The sequence below is a fragment of the Zingiber officinale genome, chromosome 3B (assembly GCF_018446385.1).
Source record: "Zingiber officinale cultivar Zhangliang chromosome 3B, Zo_v1.1, whole genome shotgun sequence".
Classification (NCBI taxonomy): domain Eukaryota; kingdom Viridiplantae; phylum Streptophyta; class Magnoliopsida; order Zingiberales; family Zingiberaceae; genus Zingiber; species Zingiber officinale.
In genome coordinates this window covers 86,452,458-86,472,696 of record NC_055991.1, presented here as the reverse complement: position 1 = coordinate 86,472,696, position 20,239 = coordinate 86,452,458, and the positions used below count along the sequence as shown (strand labels likewise).

The window sequence follows — 20,239 nt, the reverse complement described above, 5'->3', positions numbered from 1 at the left end:
TCATTCCTAATTAATTTGTATGAAATGATGTAAAATTAATATAAATTTAAAATAGGATAATTTAAAATTAGAGTATATATATATATATATATATATATATATATATATATATATATATATATATATATTAAATTTAGTATAATTTTTATTTTTTAAAATCTGCCATAAAACTCATAAATTATAATTAAATATAGCATTCGTTAAAAAGTTGATATATATATTTATTAAAAATTAATTTTTTATATAATAAAATGTCCATCTTTATATTATATAGGATGAAAAATAGTGATTCGATTCATTCTTAAATTATTTGTATTATATAGAATGATATAAAATTTTATCATCATTAATAGAGATAAAAACTGACTATATAACAGGATTTAGTATTATAATAATAGATCCTTCCCCAACGCCGAAGGCTTTATCCTCCACCGCCCACAAACGATACGTTTATCCCTTATCCTTTGATCCGACGGTTCTAATCTCGCCACGCCTTGCGTTGACTTCTTCTTGTCAAATTAGAACCTTACTGGCACATCAGACCGCGGGTTCGAGATGGGGCTAAAGTGGCGGCGAAGTTGAAAAAATCTCAAAATCGCCGGCGCAATCGCAAAAGAGTTGGATTGTGGACGGATCGTAGAAGAAGTAGGAGAAATCGCCCTTGTGCTTTCGTTCTCCAACTCAAAGGTACGAATTTCTGTATTCTTTTTCCGTTTACACCCTAAATCTCTAGGTTTTTAGATCGTAGACGACGCGAAGTTAATCCATTTCTTCCTAGAGAAGCTCTGATTCTATTTCTATCTGATTGGTTTTTGCTTCTTCTTCACGCTAGGGATCATCTGCGCTTTGTTTCCTTCGGAATCGAGAGTTTTCTGTTTGTTTTTTTTTTTAGCAAAAGCTGATTTTTTTTTCCCCCGCCACTCAGTACCCCCCAATTTTGCATTTTGAGGTTTTCGCGTTTATTTTTATATCCATTGATTTCAGTTGTTGGTAATAGTGAGAATTTGAAGTCGACAAGTCCTTTTGTTATTGTCAAATACTTTGAGATCAATTTAAAACTTTGGCCTGCTTACTTAGAAGTCATGATTGATTTATAGATGTGTTCCTCACTGAAATTTTAGTTGATGATTGTATTGATTATTGTCATAGTATCACCATTGTTTTTGTGATCCATTGTTATTCTTCTTCTTTATGCTGTGGTCTAGAATTCTAAATAGCTGATGCTGGTCCCAAGTGTGAGTAAGGTTAGGTCAAAACAATCAGCCTTCATTTTATCTAAATGTATAAACATAAAGTTTAACCTCATAATTTGTAAGACCAATGTTGCAAAAGGACTTCACCACCAATGCACCTCAATATGATGCAATGGATGGGCTATGAGGTTATGCTGAAGTGACCCATCACTTTGGTACCCCAATGTGATGACAACTAAGTAAGAGTTCTCACATTATTATTGGCCACTGAAGCAAAACAAGTTAATCCATGATCATAGGCTTAAGCTAGTAATTTGAAATACAGGAAAACTTTCAAGGAAAGTGCTATTATTAGTGCATACCAAGTTTTAAACAAAATTAACGTATTATGTGTAAAAAAATATGTAAAATGGGATGAAGAAAAGGTTAAAGAAATAGACAATGCCAATTTGAAAATTTTGGTATATTAAATAAAAATGGAATAAGTATTGTGTTAGATAAGGATTATAAGAATGAGACTGTTGAGGTTAAGAGATTTGGGGATAGCATTATCATGCTAAAGTTGATTTTAAGAAATGAGATATATGTTCTTATTCCCTTGAAGTAGGAGGAAATTTTGGGAAAATTTGGATAAAATTGTTCATGGTATTCCCGTTATTGAAAAACTTTTACTTGGAGATTTCAGGATGAATATGGAAATTTTTGATTTAGTGCAAGTTATAAAGAGGGTGATATAACTTTGGATTTCATTACATCTATGATCTTATATTTGTTACTACTTACTTTGAGAACAGAGATGGACATTTGATTACTTTAAGAGTGATAATGATCATAGTCAAATATATTGTTTCCATAATAGGAAGATAGTTAGAAAAGTTGTAAAGCAATACTTGGCCACAGATAGAACAAACACATTCTTGATGATGATCAACATGTCAATGATAATGATTTTGTGGTCTAGATATCTTCTTATTATTTGAACTGAGTTGTCAAATAATGTTTTTTTTTAGACTTGAGCTATTAGTTATTTGAAATGCTACCTTTGGGGGTTTCCTTTTTATTTGGTCTTGACTTACAGATCTTATTTTCTTGTATAGAATTTTCATTTGATATTCAAGGATGGGGGAAAATCTTAAGGATAGAGTTAATGCCCTTGGTGAGCGTCTAAAGAGCAGTGGATCTGGGGTTGGCCGCAAGATGACTGCTAGTGTGAGCTCCATGAGTTCTAGGATGAAGGAGTTGTTTCAAGTCCAAAATGAAGCTGAAAAAATAGTTGAGGCAGCAACCTCGGAGACCCTGAATGCCCCGAACTGGCCTGCCAACCTTGAAATCTGTGACATGATCAACAGTGGAAGATTCAACAGCGTTGATTTCATCCGTGGCATTAAGAAGCGGATCATGCTGAAGAATACTAGTGTTCAATATCTTGCATTAGTTCTTCTTGAGACCTGTGTAAAGAACTGTGAGAAGGCATTTTCAGAGGTTGCCTCAGAGAGGATACTTGATGAGATGGTCAGGTTGATTGATGATCCACAGACTGTAGTGAATAATAGGAATAAGGCTCTTGTCTTGATTGAGGCATGGGGAGAAGCTGGAGAGGAGCTTAAATACTTGCCAGTCTTTGAGGAAACCTACAAGGTTTGATTATCTAACTATGGTATCAAAGTTTTATTACACTGTTTTCTGTTGTAGCAGAATCTTTTTGTTTAGCAGTTTGAAACCATCTATTAATTCTTTCTTTTCTTAACAATCACATGCAATATATGTTCAAGCTGAAGAGTATTTATGGATAGCATTGAAAAGGGGGCAATTGTTGATAAAAGAGATAAAATATTTTATGAAGTTTTGCCAACAATTATGCTTCAGTTTTCCTTTACACGTTTTAATTTTTAGGCTTATCTCTCTAAGCTATCCTGATAGAGAAATAATCAGGACTATTATATTTTAATAGCTCCATATCTAGATATCATGATGTCATTCTAGTTTGAACCCACCTTCTGTAGTTATGTGGAAATACTTGGCAACTGTAGTACCAACTTGTATATTTAGCTCTACCATGTAGTTTACTTGTCTTGGGGTCATCATACAGACATATACATTCATATTTCTATTTTTATGGATTAATTTAGTAGAAAAACCAATATGCGAGATTAGGCAATTCTAGTAATTGTAGAGAACACCATATATATCATCCAACTTAAAACACAAATTGCTAAGCGAAAAGAGAAAGTGACACAATTTCAGTATGATGGCAACACAAATTTAGTTAACTAATTTTAAACTACTTTCATAGTTGTTTCTTAAATGCCTACTTAAGTATATCACTAATTTATCAAACATGGATTAAATGATAAAGTATGATTGATGCTACACGAACAATCGCACTACACAAAATGCATTCATATTTCTATTTTGGTGGATTAATTTAGGTGAATAGTGTGTTTCACTTTTTCACGGTTTTTCGAAAACTAAAGAGATAGCAAAGGAAGTTGTTGTCGGAGTAGCATTTTAGCGTGATAGCTAAGTTTCAGAGCAGCATGAACGTTGTTTGAGCGTAGAAGATATGGGTCCTTAGCTCCTGGTCGAAGGCTCCTTTTATAGGTTATTCCCGACGCCTCCACCAAGGCCTATCCACTCCACCTTCATCGCTGAGTTATCCAACTCTGGGCGCCTAGGTCCCTTCCGGACATCTGGATTACATACATGGTTGCACCTTGTCGAAGCTCTATCTGAGTCACCTCTATCCCTTCCCTGGTGCCTAGATCCCTTCAGGCGCCTGGAAGCTAACGTGTGCCAGCTAACTATAGCATGCCAACTCAGCTACTCGCTTGGCTAGGTTCGAGATATCCAGTCGCCCGAATCCTATCCAATCGCTCGAACGTCCAGGTGCTTGGATCCCTTTTGGGCGTCCGAAGTACTCATAACTCCGATGAGCTTTGATTTTCTGCACCATTAGTACAACAGCATAATATAAAATCAAAAATAAAGAGATTTGATAGTCTCGGGATTGTTCGATTTGACTTTGGATTTCGTTGCACCTCTAGACTTGTTTGGACTTTTGCTCAGCATCCGATGTTGACCTTTGAGACTTTCACTAGACGTCTAGTCCTCGACCTATCTAGACTTCTACGAGGATACTAAGGTTTTCCGCTTAGTGTCCTCGACCCCTAGGACTTCTATCTGACGTCCTCGATCTACTAAGCCTTCTGCCAAGTTCACTCGACTAGAACTTCTTTACCCAGTCCTACACTAGGATTTCTTTGCCTAGTTATAACTAGGACTTTCCCTTTGTCTAGTATCCACTAGGACTTTTGCCTTGCCTAGTATCTAGTCAACTTGACTTACTAGGACTTTTTGATTAGTTACAATGAAATTTAACTTTGAACCTTTTGCCAACATCAAAACCTAGGTTGGACTATCTGGTGCTCCCTGCACCGACAAACTCAACTCATGCGGGAAATATTCTTAAGCAAATGATCTGCCACATGAGATCCTAACTACTTTATGACTTGAATTAAGACTAAGGCGTCTAAGAAAAAGTTTATTTTATTTCTAAAATTATAACTTTTAAAAGGTTTAATTTCTTTATAAAATTGCAACAAATTTTTAACAACTTCTAGAAATTAAAGAAGGAATTTTCAAAACTGATCACCAATTTCAAACTGCCATAAGAGAACTTAACTCACACAGTCACCACACAGAGATGGAGGTACCAATGTCTACTGCTAATTTGAACTACTGATAAGTTGGTAAATTAAATACGTATGCATTAATTTTAAATTTTTCTCACAATAAGAATGAATATTAATGCTTTTTGTTGTGCTATTTATTGGATTTCTAGATCTAATGAATGCATAGGTATACTCTATCTAACTGTTTGAGTTAATGTGGCGCATCAACATATTTTTATGATAAATTATTACTTAATCCTTATTCTAGTAGTGACATGACATGTGTCTTTCTCATATTCATGGAAGCAAAGGAACCAAATGAATTTATCAACGAGCTTTAAACTTGAAAGTTTTTATGAATAAATACATATTCATGGATTAGAGACCCCAAGCTAAATGTTGTCTGCAAAAAGTTTAGACAGCATGAATGATTGCTAACTTTGTGTCCATCCTCAATAGGAATGTGGTCATCTATTCACAGAGTCGCAATATGATTTTCATTATTTCATATTTTCATTTATGAATATAGAAAGGTATAGATCATGGATGGCTGTGATTTTGGTATGAAACATCTTAGGTGATGTATGTGCTTGTCTAGCTAACTCTTCTTGAAACCACAATTTTATCAAACTTTTTAACCAAATCTATTTTTTTATTTCTATTTATGGAATGTTTTATCTTGATTTTCTGTGATCACGATAAAGCGAATGATTGTTATAACTTTGATTATGACGAATTTTATGTGCCACAAAAAAGCATGTACCTTGTTGACTATAACTTGAGACTACATGCTCTTGTTTAAGTGACATTTAAATTCACTTCACCGAGTTTTCTTTTTCTTTTGCTCAATAGAGTTTGAAATCTAGAGGCATTCGATTCCCCGGTCGAGATAATGAAAGCTTAGCCCCATTATTTACTCCTCCACGCTCAGTTTCAGAGACAGAAGCATATAACAATGCTAATCGGCAGACATTCAATGATTTCCATGCACACAATTTAACTGCTGAGCAAATAAAGGAAGCTTTTGACGTGGCTCGCAACAGCATTGAACTTCTGTCTACTGTTTTATCATCCTCGCCACATCAAGAAGCTTTACAGGTTTATAAAAACCATATATTAAATATCCAGTGTTTCTTCTTTTATTGTTAAATAGCCGGAAAGTTAGTATCTGAATGCCTGTTCTTTTGTGCTATGTCGACAGGATGACTTGACAAGTACCCTCTTTCTGCAATGCGAACAAAGCCAATACACAGTTCAAAGAATCATCGAGACAGCAGGTGACAATGAAGCTCTACTTTTTGAGGCGTTGAATGTAAATGACGAACTCCAAAAGGTTCTCTCCAAGTACGAGCAACTGAAGAAGCCACCAGCTATGAATTCCGCACCACAGCCTGCAGTGATTCCAGTCGCGGTCGAGCCTGAGGACTCTCCTCGAGTGAGCAGTGACAATGCCCTCATCAGAAAACCAGCTGGTGCAAGAGGAAGATCGAGCACAGACGACAACTTAGATGATCTCGACGAGATGATATTCAGCAGAAAGGGAAGGAGTACATCCGAGGATCAAGACCCTAAAAAATAGCAGAAGTAACAGAAAGATGACCTAATCAGCTTCTGAGCCCTCTCCTGATAAAAAGTTTCATGTTTCTCATAGAATTGTTATCATGCTTGAGAGGGTAGAATGTGATGCTTAAATGGATTTAATTCACCATCTCTGTGACTGGACAAGTAAAACTTTTTCTCAATCGTTTGTATAGTATTTCCGAGTGCTACATTAGGGTTTTTATGTCAGACTGTTCCATATGTTATTAAATTTATATAATGTGATTAGAATAATGATGTCACCAATCAACTTTCTCGACTTGATTTGTGTTTCGAGGTTTTTGTTGTGCTAGTGACAACCAATTAGTTGCAATTGAGATGTATTATTATATCGGATTGGACTAACTAGACTGTGAGAGGGAAATAAGAAGTCCATATAAGAGACTAGATTGTGGTTTCTTTGAGCATTTAAAAACATGCGTGCATGGTTAGAGAATATTGAAAGCTAGGGGTGAGAGATGTTAAACTTTTGTTATGATCTTGTCCTTCGCTCTCGATATGCTTTAATAAAAAGTAGATCTGTTATCTTAGCGGTCCTTTTATTGTTGACCCCACGGATATAGAGGATATAGAGGGAGGTTCATTACCTTAACGGTCCTTTTATTGTTGACCCCACAGATATAGAGGATATAGAGGGAGGTTCATTACCTTAGCGGTCCTTTTATTGTTGACCCCACGGATATAGAGGATATAGAGGGAGGTTCATGCAGGTACATAGGTCATAGACGTATGGTGGGATAAACCTCAAATCATCAGTTCTTGAGAATCGACCCTTGACCATTACACAAGAGATGTCATGCGCCCACCGTCTGCGCTACGCCCTGGGGACTGAGCTAACTGACTCCTCATGAGCTTGCAACCAAGTGGCTGCGAGTTTATTGTTCAGCTCGCAACAAGCAACAGAGGGGAAGTCTAAGAAGAGAGGAATGAATTGTGAATTTATCGTGACACTAACTTATATTTAGAAACGAAGAAAGTGTCTATACTCCTACACTTTCTTTAGTGATTCATCCCAAGGGCTCTTCGTAACCAAAATAGATGACAGAAAGCAAAATTCATTACTAATAAGCACTGAAATATCAGGTTTAACAAGCAATAACATAAAACCCCAAACCTTAATCCATAATACGAACGCAAATTGGCTTCAACTGAATCCACTGAAACAGCATTCTCAGACAATTAGATAGCTAAATCAATAATCTGGTCCATCTATTGGGCATTATTCACTCAATCGAAAGCTTTTAAAACCGAAAGTCTGATGCTACTAACATGCAGTTCTTGAGAAAAACACAGGCAGATTATGCGTGTGTTCAGATCTTGGACTGCTTCGCGATCTTGAACCACTCAGTATGGAAAGACCCAGGAATGTCGGTCCTCTCGTATGTGTGAGCTCCAAAGTAATCTCTCTGGGCTTGAACCAAATTGGCAGGAACACTTTCCCTCCTGTAAGTGTCGAAGTAAGCTAAACTAGCCGACATCCCAGGAGTGCTGATGCCAGAGTTGATAGCAAGACAAACGACTCGGCGCCAAGCAGATTGGCGATCCAGTATCTCTTTGGCAAACTCAGGATCCACTAGCAGGTTGTATAGCTCGGGGTTCCTATCGTATGCCTTCTTGATCCGGTCCAAGAAGATTGCACGGATAATGCACCCGCCTTTCCATATTCTAGCTAGCTCGCCCAACTTGAGATCCCAGCCTTTCTCGATGCTCTTTGCCCTTATCAGGTTCATGCCTTGTGCATAGCTACAGATTTTTGAGGCATAAAGCGCTTGCCTCACATCATCGATTAACTTCTTCTTGTCAACTGGCTCACTGTCGAAGACACCATCGAATCCACCAGAATGGAAAACTTTAGCAGCTGCAACTCTTTCTTCTTTCAGTCCACTTAGGAACCTGGAATCGAGAGATGCCGCAATAGTTGGGGCGGCCACTGATAGTTCTGCTGCTTGTTGCACAGTCCACTTGCCAGTACCTTTCATTCCGGTCTTGTCTAAGACCTTGTCCACGAGATAACCATCACCCTTATCATCCTTCACCCCAAAAATATCAGCTGTGATCTCAATCAAGAAACTGAGGAGCTCACCCTTGTTCCATTCTGAGAAAACCTGATGCAACTCTTCATTTGTAAGCTTCCCCACGGATTTCAATACATCGTAAGCTTCAGCAATCAGTTGCATGTCCCCATACTCGATCCCATTGTGGATCATCTTTACAAAATTACCAGAACCACCTTTGCCAATGTATGTAACACAGGGACCACTGTCAGGCACCTGAGCAGCTACCTTAAGAAGAATATCTTCTATGTTCTTGTAAGCTTCATACGATCCTCCAGGCATCAATGAAGGACCATTACGAGCACCCTCCTCGCCACCTGAGACTCCCATTCCAAGATAGAGGAAACCAATTTCGGCCATTGCCTTTTCGCGTCTCTCAGTATTTTCATACCACTCGTTCCCTCCATCAATTATGCAGTCACCCACTTCCATGTGAGCTGAAAGTGTGGCTATGGTTTGATCCACTGGTGCACCAGCTTTCACAAGCATGATGACAACGCGGGGCTTCTGGATTGAGTTGATAAAGATTGCAGGATCATGGAAACCATAAACAGGGAGGTTTCCCTCGAGTTTAGCACGTTCGACAGTCTCATCAACTTTGGAGGAGGTCCGATTGTATACAGAAATAGGAAATCCTTTTTCAGCAATGTTCAAGGCTAGGTTTTGGCCCATGACAGCAAGACCGGCAAGGCCTATTCTCGAGAGAGCCATGTTTAACCTGTTTAAAGATTATGCAAGGAGACTTAATTTTCAAAGAATTCAAAAGATCCAGAATCAAATAAAAAATAGAAAGCTACATATCTCAGTAGTACTCCATTGAATGAACCATGGTGAAAAATAATATAAATTCACATTCATGCCTTATTACATCTCTTAGAAGCTCAAAGCAAGCAGTATGATTGGCTATAAGCAAGTATTGTAACATACTAGAAAACTGAGGTAGAACATTCACAAAAATCATATGAACAGCCATGATAACAGCCATGAAGGGGAACCTTGGTGCAACGGTAAAGTTGTTCTTTTGTGACCAAAAGATCATGGTTCGGATCCTGAAAACAGGCTCTTGCAAAAAACAAGGCTGCGTACAATGGATCCTTCCCCGGGACCCGCATAGCGGGAGCTTTGTGCACCGGGCTGTCCTTTTTTTTTTTTTAATCAAGAAGCCACTTTGCGGTGCTAGCAAAAGACAAAATGGCCATGTTCAGAGGTGAGTAATTAATAATTATCAACAATGATGGATTAGTACAAATGCACATTAACCAAGAAGGGTGAGACAATCAATTGAGAGAAAATGTGAAGCGGAATATATAAATTCTTTCAAAAAAATCTTAATATACTTTCTGTTATCATGAGAAATATAGTTGAAGTCGATTAACTTAGGAATAGTAGACTAGTGATACACAGGAAATATAGAATGGAAGTCAGTGCAACAGCCTCTGTGATTATATCAGAACAGACTGCTGAATAATAACAAGCCCATACAATGTTTTAGGCATACAAAAGCGACAACTTGAAGAATGAGGATAATTTCTGATCTCAGGTTAATTGAAGATTAGGTTTATGAACACAAGGATAACATAATACAGCAGAAATGTACATAACTTGAAGCGTGAGAAATGACATTTCAGTTCCGTCAACAATAAAATAATACAGCATAGTTAGATTTATAGAGGTCCTTCCAATAGAAGTTGAGAACCTTTAGACACACAGTCACTTTAGGAAGCAACTTTTTCTCTTGAAGAAGCAAAACCCATCAAACAAAGTTTCTTAACAAAATGTAACAAAAAAATCATCTAATTTCCAACCGAGATGTTCAGTGTATTTCTGCTCACCAAGATGAAGCATAATGTTAATAAGAATAGAAAATTAAGAACAGGCAATCATTTAGCATACAACTAAGTGCAATCTTCAATCATTTTATGTTAACCAAGGAAAAACTTCTAATTGTTATTTGAAGAAAAAAGAGTATCACATAAGAAAAACGAGAAGAAGAAAAAAACAATAGAAAAAACAAGAGATCTGAAATGGCTTATTCATTTCAAGACTATCTGATATAGAAGTGAAAACATACTATTGCAGACATTTTTTAACAGCATTTGTCCTAGTTTTCTTTTCAACCAAACACTTCTGTTCTAAGTGGATATGTTGACTCCAACCTACTCAGTAAAAAGTATATAACATACAATACTTGATCCAACAAATGGCTTGTGCATTTTAAGACAATCTAACAGAGAAGTCAAAATAAGCAATTACAGAAATTTCTTTTTGTTGTTGCATCTGTTCTAGTTTCTTTTCAAGAAAGTCTTCTGCTACAATTTGAAATCAGATCTAAAACTTAGGCATCTTGTCACTACCAACAACAGTAAGAGGGGTGGCAGACTTGTTACAATGGAATAAAGGATCAATTCTCAGCGGGCGCATGCCCTCTAGGAAAAAAAACTCCTCTCATCCCCTAGCCAACTTGACGATCAGCTATAAGCTGACCTCGTAATTTACCTCCTTTCACATAAACTGGGGATAGGTTGTGAGGGGTCTGGGTGAACACAATCACCTTTTGCTACAACAACTGTAAGAAAGCACCTAGAGGATATGATCCAACTAATGTCTAATATAGAAATCAATAAGGATCTAGAGAGAAGCCATAAACTTTTCATGCAACAAAAGATCAACCAAAGTGAGGTAAAAAACACCATCAAGGAACAAATCGACAATATCTGAAGACGCTGCCTAACATCTAAAGTAATGGATCTTCAATTGTAATAGCAAAATTAACACGATAAAAAACTAGTACTCTTTCTCCATCGATGAAAACTACATAAATTTAATCCCTTCTCTACTAGCCAATCATGCAAACGCTATTTAGTCATACAAAAGCAAAGGGTAAAACTACAAAAAAAATTCAGTCTAAGACAATACGACTTCCCAACTTCTATCTTCCGAACCACAAGAAATTGAAACCAAAATAAAGTATCTAGATCGAGTCCAATAATTGCAAGAGAAGACCCGGCAACAGATCTATGAGCATTCAAATAACACCTAGCAGATCTAAAGCTGAACGAGAAGAAGGATCGGAGGATGATAGGAAGATAGAGAGAGCGCAAACCTTCAGATCGATCGATCGCCCTCCTCGGAAGCAGATCCAACGGGTGGGTAGGTGAGAAGAGGGGGGAGATATTTCTTCCATGGCTATCGAAGACTATAAATAGCAACATGTGAAAATCCCCAAGATAAATAATTATTTTAAAATGATTTTTTTAACCTTTTTTTTTTGAAAAGATAATTAAAAAAACAGTTTTAGAGTTTTATTATTGTCAAAATGCCCCCATAAAATTCAAAATTTTAATAGTTTTATTATTTTACCCCATACAATATGATATTTTTAACTCAGTAATATTTTACATCACTAATATTTTAAGTCGTTAAAGAATATAATTAATTTATAAAATATTAATTGAGAATTTAAAGAGAACAAATTAGGAAAAAGAGTGTCAATATGTTTTTTAAAAAATAATATGTTTTTTAAAAAATAATAGATTTTTTACGAGTCAAAGAAAATTTGACTTGAATCATTTGAATGCCGTGTTGAATCTTCATCTAACATCCCTCACAGCACGCTGCCAGTTGGAAAATATAAATAATCCTAAATAACTAAATTCCATCCATTAAAAAGAAAAGAAAAGAAATTTAAAGGTGTGAAATTAAATATAAATTTTAAAATCAAATAATAATAATAATAAAATAAAAAGTGAAGAGGTTGGTGGCGGCTAAAAGAAGAGGTTGGCGAGGCAAATTTAGAATGCGTGGTTGACCAACCATTCAATCAAACGAAAATACCACGTGGAAATTATGCGACCATTGATACTTGTCAAATATACAGTTAGTTTGATATAAAATTTTAAACTAAAAAATATTTTAAATTACAAATCAAATATAAAAATTATTTATATCAGTTTAATATATACAAAATTAATTAAATAAATAAATTTAAATAATTCATTAAATTAAATATATAAACTTAGACATATATGAGTTGCGAATAGAGACGGCAAAACAGACACCTAATTATGTTTTTTTAAAAAAAAACATAGAGATGGTGAAACAATATTCACAAATAAAATTTATAAAAAATATTTATCAATAATCTATCACTAAACTTGTAAATAAATAAAAAAAAATCCAACAAACTTAAAAATATAAAAAATTTAAACAATCAATATGAATTAAAAACTCAAATATTTAAATAAACTAAACTCAAAAAAAAAAAAACAAACTTGATCGATCGTTTCAACGATTGCCCATTTTAAATACCTTATCAAATAAAGTTTGATCAACACAAAGTTTGACTCGGTTTAATTGTGATCTAATTGTGACCAAATACATTTTATAGAATCTTTTTAAACCCTTTTAACTACACTATTTTGGTAGAACCCATCGACAAGTCTAAGCGCACTTTTTGACCTATCAAAAGCAATTTACAATGACGAATATAAGTGTGTGTTTTGTATGGAATGCAAATTGATCTCGACTAACAAGTGTATAATTGAATATTTCTAAGCGAGCAATGATATATTCAAGGAAAAAAATTCAAATAAAAGTTTAATGATTGATACATAATTTTTTGTAGGTTCCATCATTTTATGTGTTTATTCTTGAACTTTTCTTTGAATTTTTTTCTTTGAACATATCATTTTTCTTTCCAAGCTAAGATGTTCAACAGCCTATGAAACCACTCAAGGGTATCCAAGATACCTGAAACATTGGGGCCTGGGATTTTTTGTTATAGCCCATGAGCACCAAATCTTACGAGAATTGAATCCTTAGCTGACAGTCTTAGTAAAGTGGTGGATGTCAAGTTTAGTCATGGCTGATTAGATCAGGGCGTCTCCACTTCGACAGTTGACAAAGCTGTCCGCACCTTCCCTACCCAGGAACCCAATCAATGTAACAAGGATTCAATCTGTGGAATCCCCAAAACTCTTAGTTGCGCCCATGAGACACGTACTGTGCCCTCAACTTGATATATTATGCCTTCAATGAGATGAACCTGTGGAAAAGATTCAATATAGCAGGAAAAAAAAAACAGGAAATAGTTGAGCACAGCTTGCAATGCTAGTACCTTTATCGAGGATTCAATGGATAACAAAGCAACAAATAAGTCTATAGATAAACCAATGGTTTTGTAACGATTTTGTGCATATAATACTCAGGAATGCATTCCTGTCTCACAAAGCCAACACTCGCAGGACGAAGACAGTGAGTGCAAAGTGAACTACCAAACAATACATGCAACTGAGATATTATCGAATTATCTCCAACTGAAAGTCTAGTTCTCTGCGCTATAATACTTAATGGAATAGTCAATCTTCGGAAGGCCGACTGCAAAAGGCAATGCCAATTTAGGAATGATCCAAAGAGAGAAAGATCTTTAAACACACTAACATATATCTAGAAGTAATTGACCCTTTCTCTCAGGATCTTACCTAAATATTATTTCCATCAAACACAGAATGTTCATTTTTTCGAGTAGCTTCCTTTCTATTGGTGCAGGTTGAGCATTCACAGCATTATGGATCCGACATAGCTCTTGATAGCGAATCAGATTTCCAGAGTTGAAAGCCTGAAGAATATGGTAGAGCCACTCCATTTTTGTCCCAATAAGACTATTGATCTGTAGAGCAATCAAGAGCTCAATAATATGAGTAGACACGGTGTGATCCAAAGGAGATCTATACAAATTATGGAGTATAACCATTCATAGACACATAGTTAATAAAATAAAGAGATACTAATATTGATAAAATAGCAACAATTAAAAGGAAATGCAAGTCGGTAGGGCTCCCACTTACAATAGGACGGGCAAGCAATTCCCCAAAGTTGTATATGTTATCTCCCAACAAACATGAAAGAGAATGATCAAAATCCAAATTCAGGAAATAGAAACAAGGTTAGATTTAGCGAATGATCGCGAGCATCGGTGGGCACACTGTTGCTTATTAAACGTCCAAAGTACAAAACTGAAATTCTCATAGGAAAAACTTTTGAAGGATTAAGGGTAGGGTTATACAATGGAGCTAGATTTGACCTAAAAAAATTAAGTATTGGGGTTATACAATGGAGCTAGATTTGACCTAAAAAAATAATTATTGTAAATGTTGATGATAAACTGGCTGTAGATAAAAGCTTGTGTAAATATCTTGTCATTCTTCTAAAAACCAAAGCTCATGGGTCAAAAATGTATTTGCTACATACTTAAAGTGATTGTTGTAGAAGCAAATATCAATGTATTAGAAAACATGCACGAATGGCATTTCATGTTTATGCCATAGTTTGAGATGTAATATTTAAACATAAACTTCTATAATGAGTTAAACCCCATATTGCAATAGCAGCAGCGACAACAACGACAACAAAATTTTATCCCATTAAGTAGGATCGTCTATATGGATCAACTCTATCCTCTACTTATATCCATAGTTGTCAAAAGCATGAAACATAAAAAAACGCTCAAAGGTCTTAGGGCTTAAAGCCCAAAGCGCAATGCGAAGCACACGTTTTACGGAAAAAAATCTAATAAACAAAAGGACTAATATATCTATTAAAAGTCTTTTGAAAATGTCTTTGAAAATCCAAATAATCATAAATAAAATATTCTTTGATGAAACGATAGATTATTCAAAAAACCAAAAATAAGTCAAAAGTCTTTGAAAATGTGATAGATTAAACATCAAAATAATCATCTTTTTCATCTTCATTGTCCAAATCTACGTCATCAGCTTCATCGCTTGATTTGCATCCATCAGTATCTTTTTCTTCGATTTCATTGTCAAGGTTTATCTCTTGTTCATTTACAAGACTAGTTTAAGCTGAAGATTACTTTTTTTTGCTGATGCAGATGATGATGCCCCTTTTGAAGAAGACGCATTTCGAGATCAAAAGTCATATGCACTTTCACCAACCTCAGATGCTCATGCTACATCACTCCAATACAAATTTTCACCTTCATAGACAAAATCATTATCATTGTCTTTATCACTATCCCAACAACAATTCATTACTATCATCTATCTCTGACAAAATAATAGGATCGATTTTATCTCGCATGTCATATCTTCTCCTCAAAGCTCTATTGTATTTGATATATACCAAATCATTCAATTATTATTGAGACAGTCAATTTCTTTTCTTAGAATGTATAAGAAAATTAAAAAGTAAAAAATTTAAATCCATAATATAAATTTTAATATATATTAAAAAATGTTGGACCGATGCGGCCGGCTAGAAGGGGGGGTTGAATAGCCCTGAAAAAATCAAACACAACCCTTTCTCGTACGATTAAGCTAACACATAAAAAATAGATTAAACGGAAAATAAAGCATAAAAACGAGGCACCGAATTTGACTTGGTTACAACCGGGGAGGTTGTTAATCCAAGGATGAAGATCGCACTAAGAGCTCCTTCAGGCGGAGAAGCCTCGTTTACAGCAGTGTAAGCACAGAAAGACAGAAGCTAATCTAAACAGTGGAAGCACACAAGTGTTGTTTACAATTTCTGAACTGATGAAGAGCTTCTGGACCAAGGCTATATTTATAGCCTTGGTCGGGGCGCCTGGAAGGGTTCCGGGCGCCCTGGGGGGGATAAAGTTTTATCCCCCAACGTTCAGATCGCGTAAATCGCGATCTTGGTCAAAATCAGGGTCCGGGCGCCCGGATTGGTTCCGGGCGCCCCGGAGCAAAAAGTCAACTGCGGTTGACTTTTTGTCCGGGACCACTTCTCCGTTAAGTCCCCGTTTCGGTCCGGGTCTTCTGCTCCGGATCCGCTTGATTGGGTGATCTCTGACATCCGGAATAGGGCTCACCCGAACCCATCTTCTCTTCTCGGCGTGCTTCCCTCCGGCGTCCCTCGAAGTCGCGCGTGTCCTTCTCGTCCACCAGTGTACTCATCGCAGTTTTTGTCCCTCGATCGCACCCCGTGCCGACCTTCGCGCTAGCTGCGTCTCTTGCTCCCCGAGCAATCTTCCACTCCGGCTTTCGTACCTCGGAACCATCGCGCGCACTTCCTTCTCGTCCGCCGGTGTACTCTTCCGCAGCGCCTCGTCTCTCGGGTCCTTCTCGCTAGCTGCGTCTTCCGCTCGAGTACCTGTGCTACTAAGCTCCTGCACACTTAGACACAAGGTTAGAAAACAACAGAACCTAACTTAACTTGTTGATCACACCAAAACCAACCTTGGGGTTCCAACAATCTCCCCCTTTTTGGTGTGATCAACCCAAGTTAAGCTAGGGTCAACTAGACAAAAAATAAACTAACTAAATTTACAATTTAGTGCACAAAGATAGAAAAATAGTTTTAGGCTACCTCCCCCTAGACTTATACTTATCTTTCTCCCCCTTTGATCACAAAAAAAATGGGGTTCCAAAAAAAATCTAAGGGTTAAAGACTTAGAAAATTTTGAAAAGCTAAAAAAAATTTCTAAGTCAAAAGATTCTAAGTTAGAAAAAGAATTTTGCAATCAATAAAAGCAGAAAAAACTCTAAGTAAAAATTATTTTTGAAAATAGAATTTTTTTTAAAATAAAAAATAAAAAATTAATTAGTTAAAAAAAAATTATGTCAAAATTTTGAAACATGTTTGAATAACTTTTTAAAGCATTAAATAATTCTAGTATTAATGCTTTATTAATTAAACATTTATTTCAATATTTGGCTTCCAAGCAGTGGCGAGGCACTAGGCCTTCTTGGTTATTGGAGCAACAACCACTTTCTAGTCAAAGCCCATAAAGAAATTTTTGTTTAATTTTCTCACTTAAAGCACTAACTTTGATTTTAAAATTTACACTAAGCAAGATTTAGGAACCCAATAAAGGTTCCAACCTACTGGATTAACTAAAAATTTCTTAGGGACATATTTTCTAGAGATATTTTTAATTTGTCCCTGGTGATATCTATAATACCAATTCAAATTATTGAACCTTCTAAAATTGGTTTTAGATGAGCAAGCAGAGTTTTTCAAGTTTTCTACTTGAATTTTTAAATTTTGAATTTCTAATTTTAATTTTTCATTTTCTAAATTTGATTTATCTAGCATTTCTAATGGACAAGATGTAGCTAATATTGCTTTTAAATCTTTATTTTCATTTTCTAATTTGCAGCAATCTTTTGTTAAAATTTTAATGAATTTAAACATTTTATTAGGAGGAAGAGATCGTACCTCACTTACCTTGTCGATCTCGTTGTCGGTTTCTCCCCCTGAACTGCTGCTCTCTTCGGACGTGGCTCCCCCTTCATTGATGCTTTCGATGCTCATTTCAGAAGAGCTTGATTCGCAGTCGTCGTCTTGATGACTCGCCATTAACGCGAGCCCGGAGAACTCCTCGACTTCTGATTCCGACGACATATCGTCCCACGTCGCTTTTAGGGCCTTGCGCTTTTGGATAGGCTTCTTACCCTTGTCCTTCCCGTTGTTCTTCAGTTTAGGGCAATTGTCCTTGACGTGCCCTTCTTCATCGCAATGGTAGCAGCGGATGGTTCTTTTCTTTCTTCCCTGCGGATGGTTAGATTTCCTAGATTTACAAATATTTTAAAATCGTCTTACCATCATTACCATTTCCTCGTCGTCGAGAGAAGATTCTGACTTAGGTTCGTCTCTCGAAGCTTGAAGGGCGACATTATTCTTGGGCTCCTTCAGACCTGCACATCTTGACTCATGCACTTCAAAAGTTGAAAAGAATTCGTCTAATGAAATTTTTTCTAGATCTTTTGAAATGTAAAAGGCATCTACTAGTGATGCCCATTTTGAGTTTCTAGGAAAGAAATTTAGGGCATACCTTAGCGAATCTCGGTTACTTACCTCTTCTCCGAGATTCGTAAGTCTGGTGATGAGTTCCTGAATCCTCGAGTGTAGATGTGCAATTGTTTCACCTTCTTCAAATCGGAGGTTTGTAAGCTGGTTACGAAGTAAATCCCGTCTTGCAAGTTTGGCTTCGGATGTTCCTTCGTGTAACTCAAGGAATTTCTCCCAAAGCTCCTTTGCCGAGTTGTAGGTACCGACTCGATTGACTTCTTGTGTTGGAAGTACACTTAGCAGATGAAATTCTGCTTTCTTGTTTGCCACGTGGTCAGCCTGCTCCTTCTTTGACCATTGATTTCTTGCTTTGCCCTCTGGTGCTTCATAGCCAAATTCCATTGTTAGTAATAAATCATAATCTGTTTCAAGAAATACCTCCATTCGCTTTTTCCAGCTAGCGAAGTCCCCTTCGAATTTTGGTGCGTGGATGTTGGATCCGGCCATCTTGTTGCTTCGTTCGGCGGTTAGTCCTCCTGAAGCGCCTCGGCTCTGATACCACTTGTTGGACCGATGCGGCCGGGTAGAAGGGGGGGTTGAATAGCCCTGAAAAATCAAACACAACCCTTTCTCGTACGATTAAGCTAACACATAAAAAATAGATTAAACAGAAAATAAAGCATAAAAACGAGGCACCGAATTTGACTTGGTTACAACCGGGGAGGTTGTTAATCCAAGGATGAAGATCGCACTAAGAGCTCCTTCAGGCGGAGAAGCCTCGTTTACAGCACAGAAAGACAGAAGCTAATCTAAACAGTGGAAGCACACAAGTGTTGTTTACAATTTCTGAACTGATGAAGAGCTTCTGGACCAAGGCTATATTTATAGCCTTGGTCGGGGCGCCTGGAAGGGTTCCGGGCGCCCTGGGGGGGATAAAGTTTTATCCCCCAACGTTCAGATCGCGTAAATCGTGATCTTGGTCAAAATCAGGGTCCGGGCGCCCGGAAGCATTCCGGGCGCCCCGGAGCAAAAAGTCAACTGCGGTTGACTTTTTGTCCAGGACCACTTCTCCGTTAAATCCCCGTTTCGGTCTGGGTCTTCTGCTCCGGATCCGCTTGATTGGGTGATCTCTGACATCCAAAATAGGGCTCACCCGAACCCATCTTCCGGTCTTCTCGAGCGTGCTTCCCTCCGGCTTCTCGTCCCTCGGAATTGCCGCGTGTCCCTTCTCGTCCACCAGCGTACTCATCCGCAGACTTCGTCCCTCGATCGCACCCCGTGCCGACCTTCGCGCTAGCTGCGTCTCTTGCTCCCCGAGCAATCTTCCGCTCCGGCTTTCGTACCTTGGAACCATCGCGCGCACTTCCTTCTCGTCCGCCGATGTACTCTTCCGCAGCGCCTCGTCCCTCGGACGCACCGCGTGCCGTCCTTCTCGCTAGCTGCGTCTTCCGCTCGAGTACCTGTGCTACTAAGCTCCTGCACACTTAGACACAAGGTTAGAAAACAACAGAACATAACTTAACTTGTTGATCACACCAAAACCAACCTTGGGGTTCCAACAAAAAATTCTAACTTACATGTTCAAAAACACTTCAATTACATTCATAGCATGAAGAAGAGCATGTGAGGTTCAAAATCTTCATTGCAAATGTTTTTAATTCAGGTATTCATGCACCATAAGAAGACCATCAATCAACTTGAAACACAAAAACATATAAAAGTAACTTTATTACTAAAATATTGATAATGCATAATATATATTTATGAATTTACCTGATGATTTTGAAGTTCTTTGTTTGATAGCCATTGGCAAACCAAAAAGTCCTCCTGCTTTCTTGTATTTTTTCAATTGATATAAATCATCACCTCTCACCAATCTAGATATGCACTTGTACAAACCATCCATCACTTCTGTATCATTTTCTATGTTAAGATTTGAGTAAAA

At 37.1% G+C, this 20,239-nt stretch overlaps 2 protein-coding genes and 1 pseudogene across 3 annotated transcripts; 1 reads left to right on the top strand and 2 right to left on the bottom strand.

Annotated features, from left to right (window-relative positions):
• The first annotated feature begins 529 nt into the window (after positions 1-529).
• Positions 530-6,713, top strand: LOC122056721 (TOM1-like protein 1). Its single transcript, XM_042618807.1, has 4 exons — positions 530-687; positions 2,291-2,831; positions 5,717-5,962; positions 6,066-6,713. The coding sequence occupies exons 2-4, from the start codon at positions 2,313-2,315 to the stop codon at positions 6,441-6,443; spliced, it is 1,143 nt and encodes a 380-aa protein (XP_042474741.1). The 5' UTR covers positions 530-687; positions 2,291-2,312; the 3' UTR covers positions 6,444-6,713.
• Positions 6,714-7,502: 789 nt separating this feature from the next.
• LOC122056719 (6-phosphogluconate dehydrogenase, decarboxylating 2) lies at positions 7,503-11,717 on the bottom strand. 2 transcript variants are annotated; one of them, XM_042618806.1, is made up of 2 exons: positions 11,621-11,717; positions 7,503-9,235 (listed from the first exon to the last, which is right to left on the bottom strand). In XM_042618806.1, the coding sequence occupies exon 2, from the start codon at positions 9,226-9,228 to the stop codon at positions 7,774-7,776; it is 1,455 nt and encodes a 484-aa protein (XP_042474740.1). In that variant the 5' UTR covers positions 9,229-9,235; positions 11,621-11,717; the 3' UTR covers positions 7,503-7,773. The 2 variants fall into 2 exon arrangements, with proteins under 2 accessions (XP_042474740.1, XP_042474739.1); XM_042618805.1 differs by lacking the exon at positions 11,621-11,717 and adding an exon at positions 9,513-10,348.
• Positions 11,718-13,390: 1,673 nt separating this feature from the next.
• On the bottom strand, positions 13,391-14,450 carry LOC122054994 (annotated as a pseudogene).
• Positions 14,451-20,239: the final 5,789 nt, after the last annotated feature.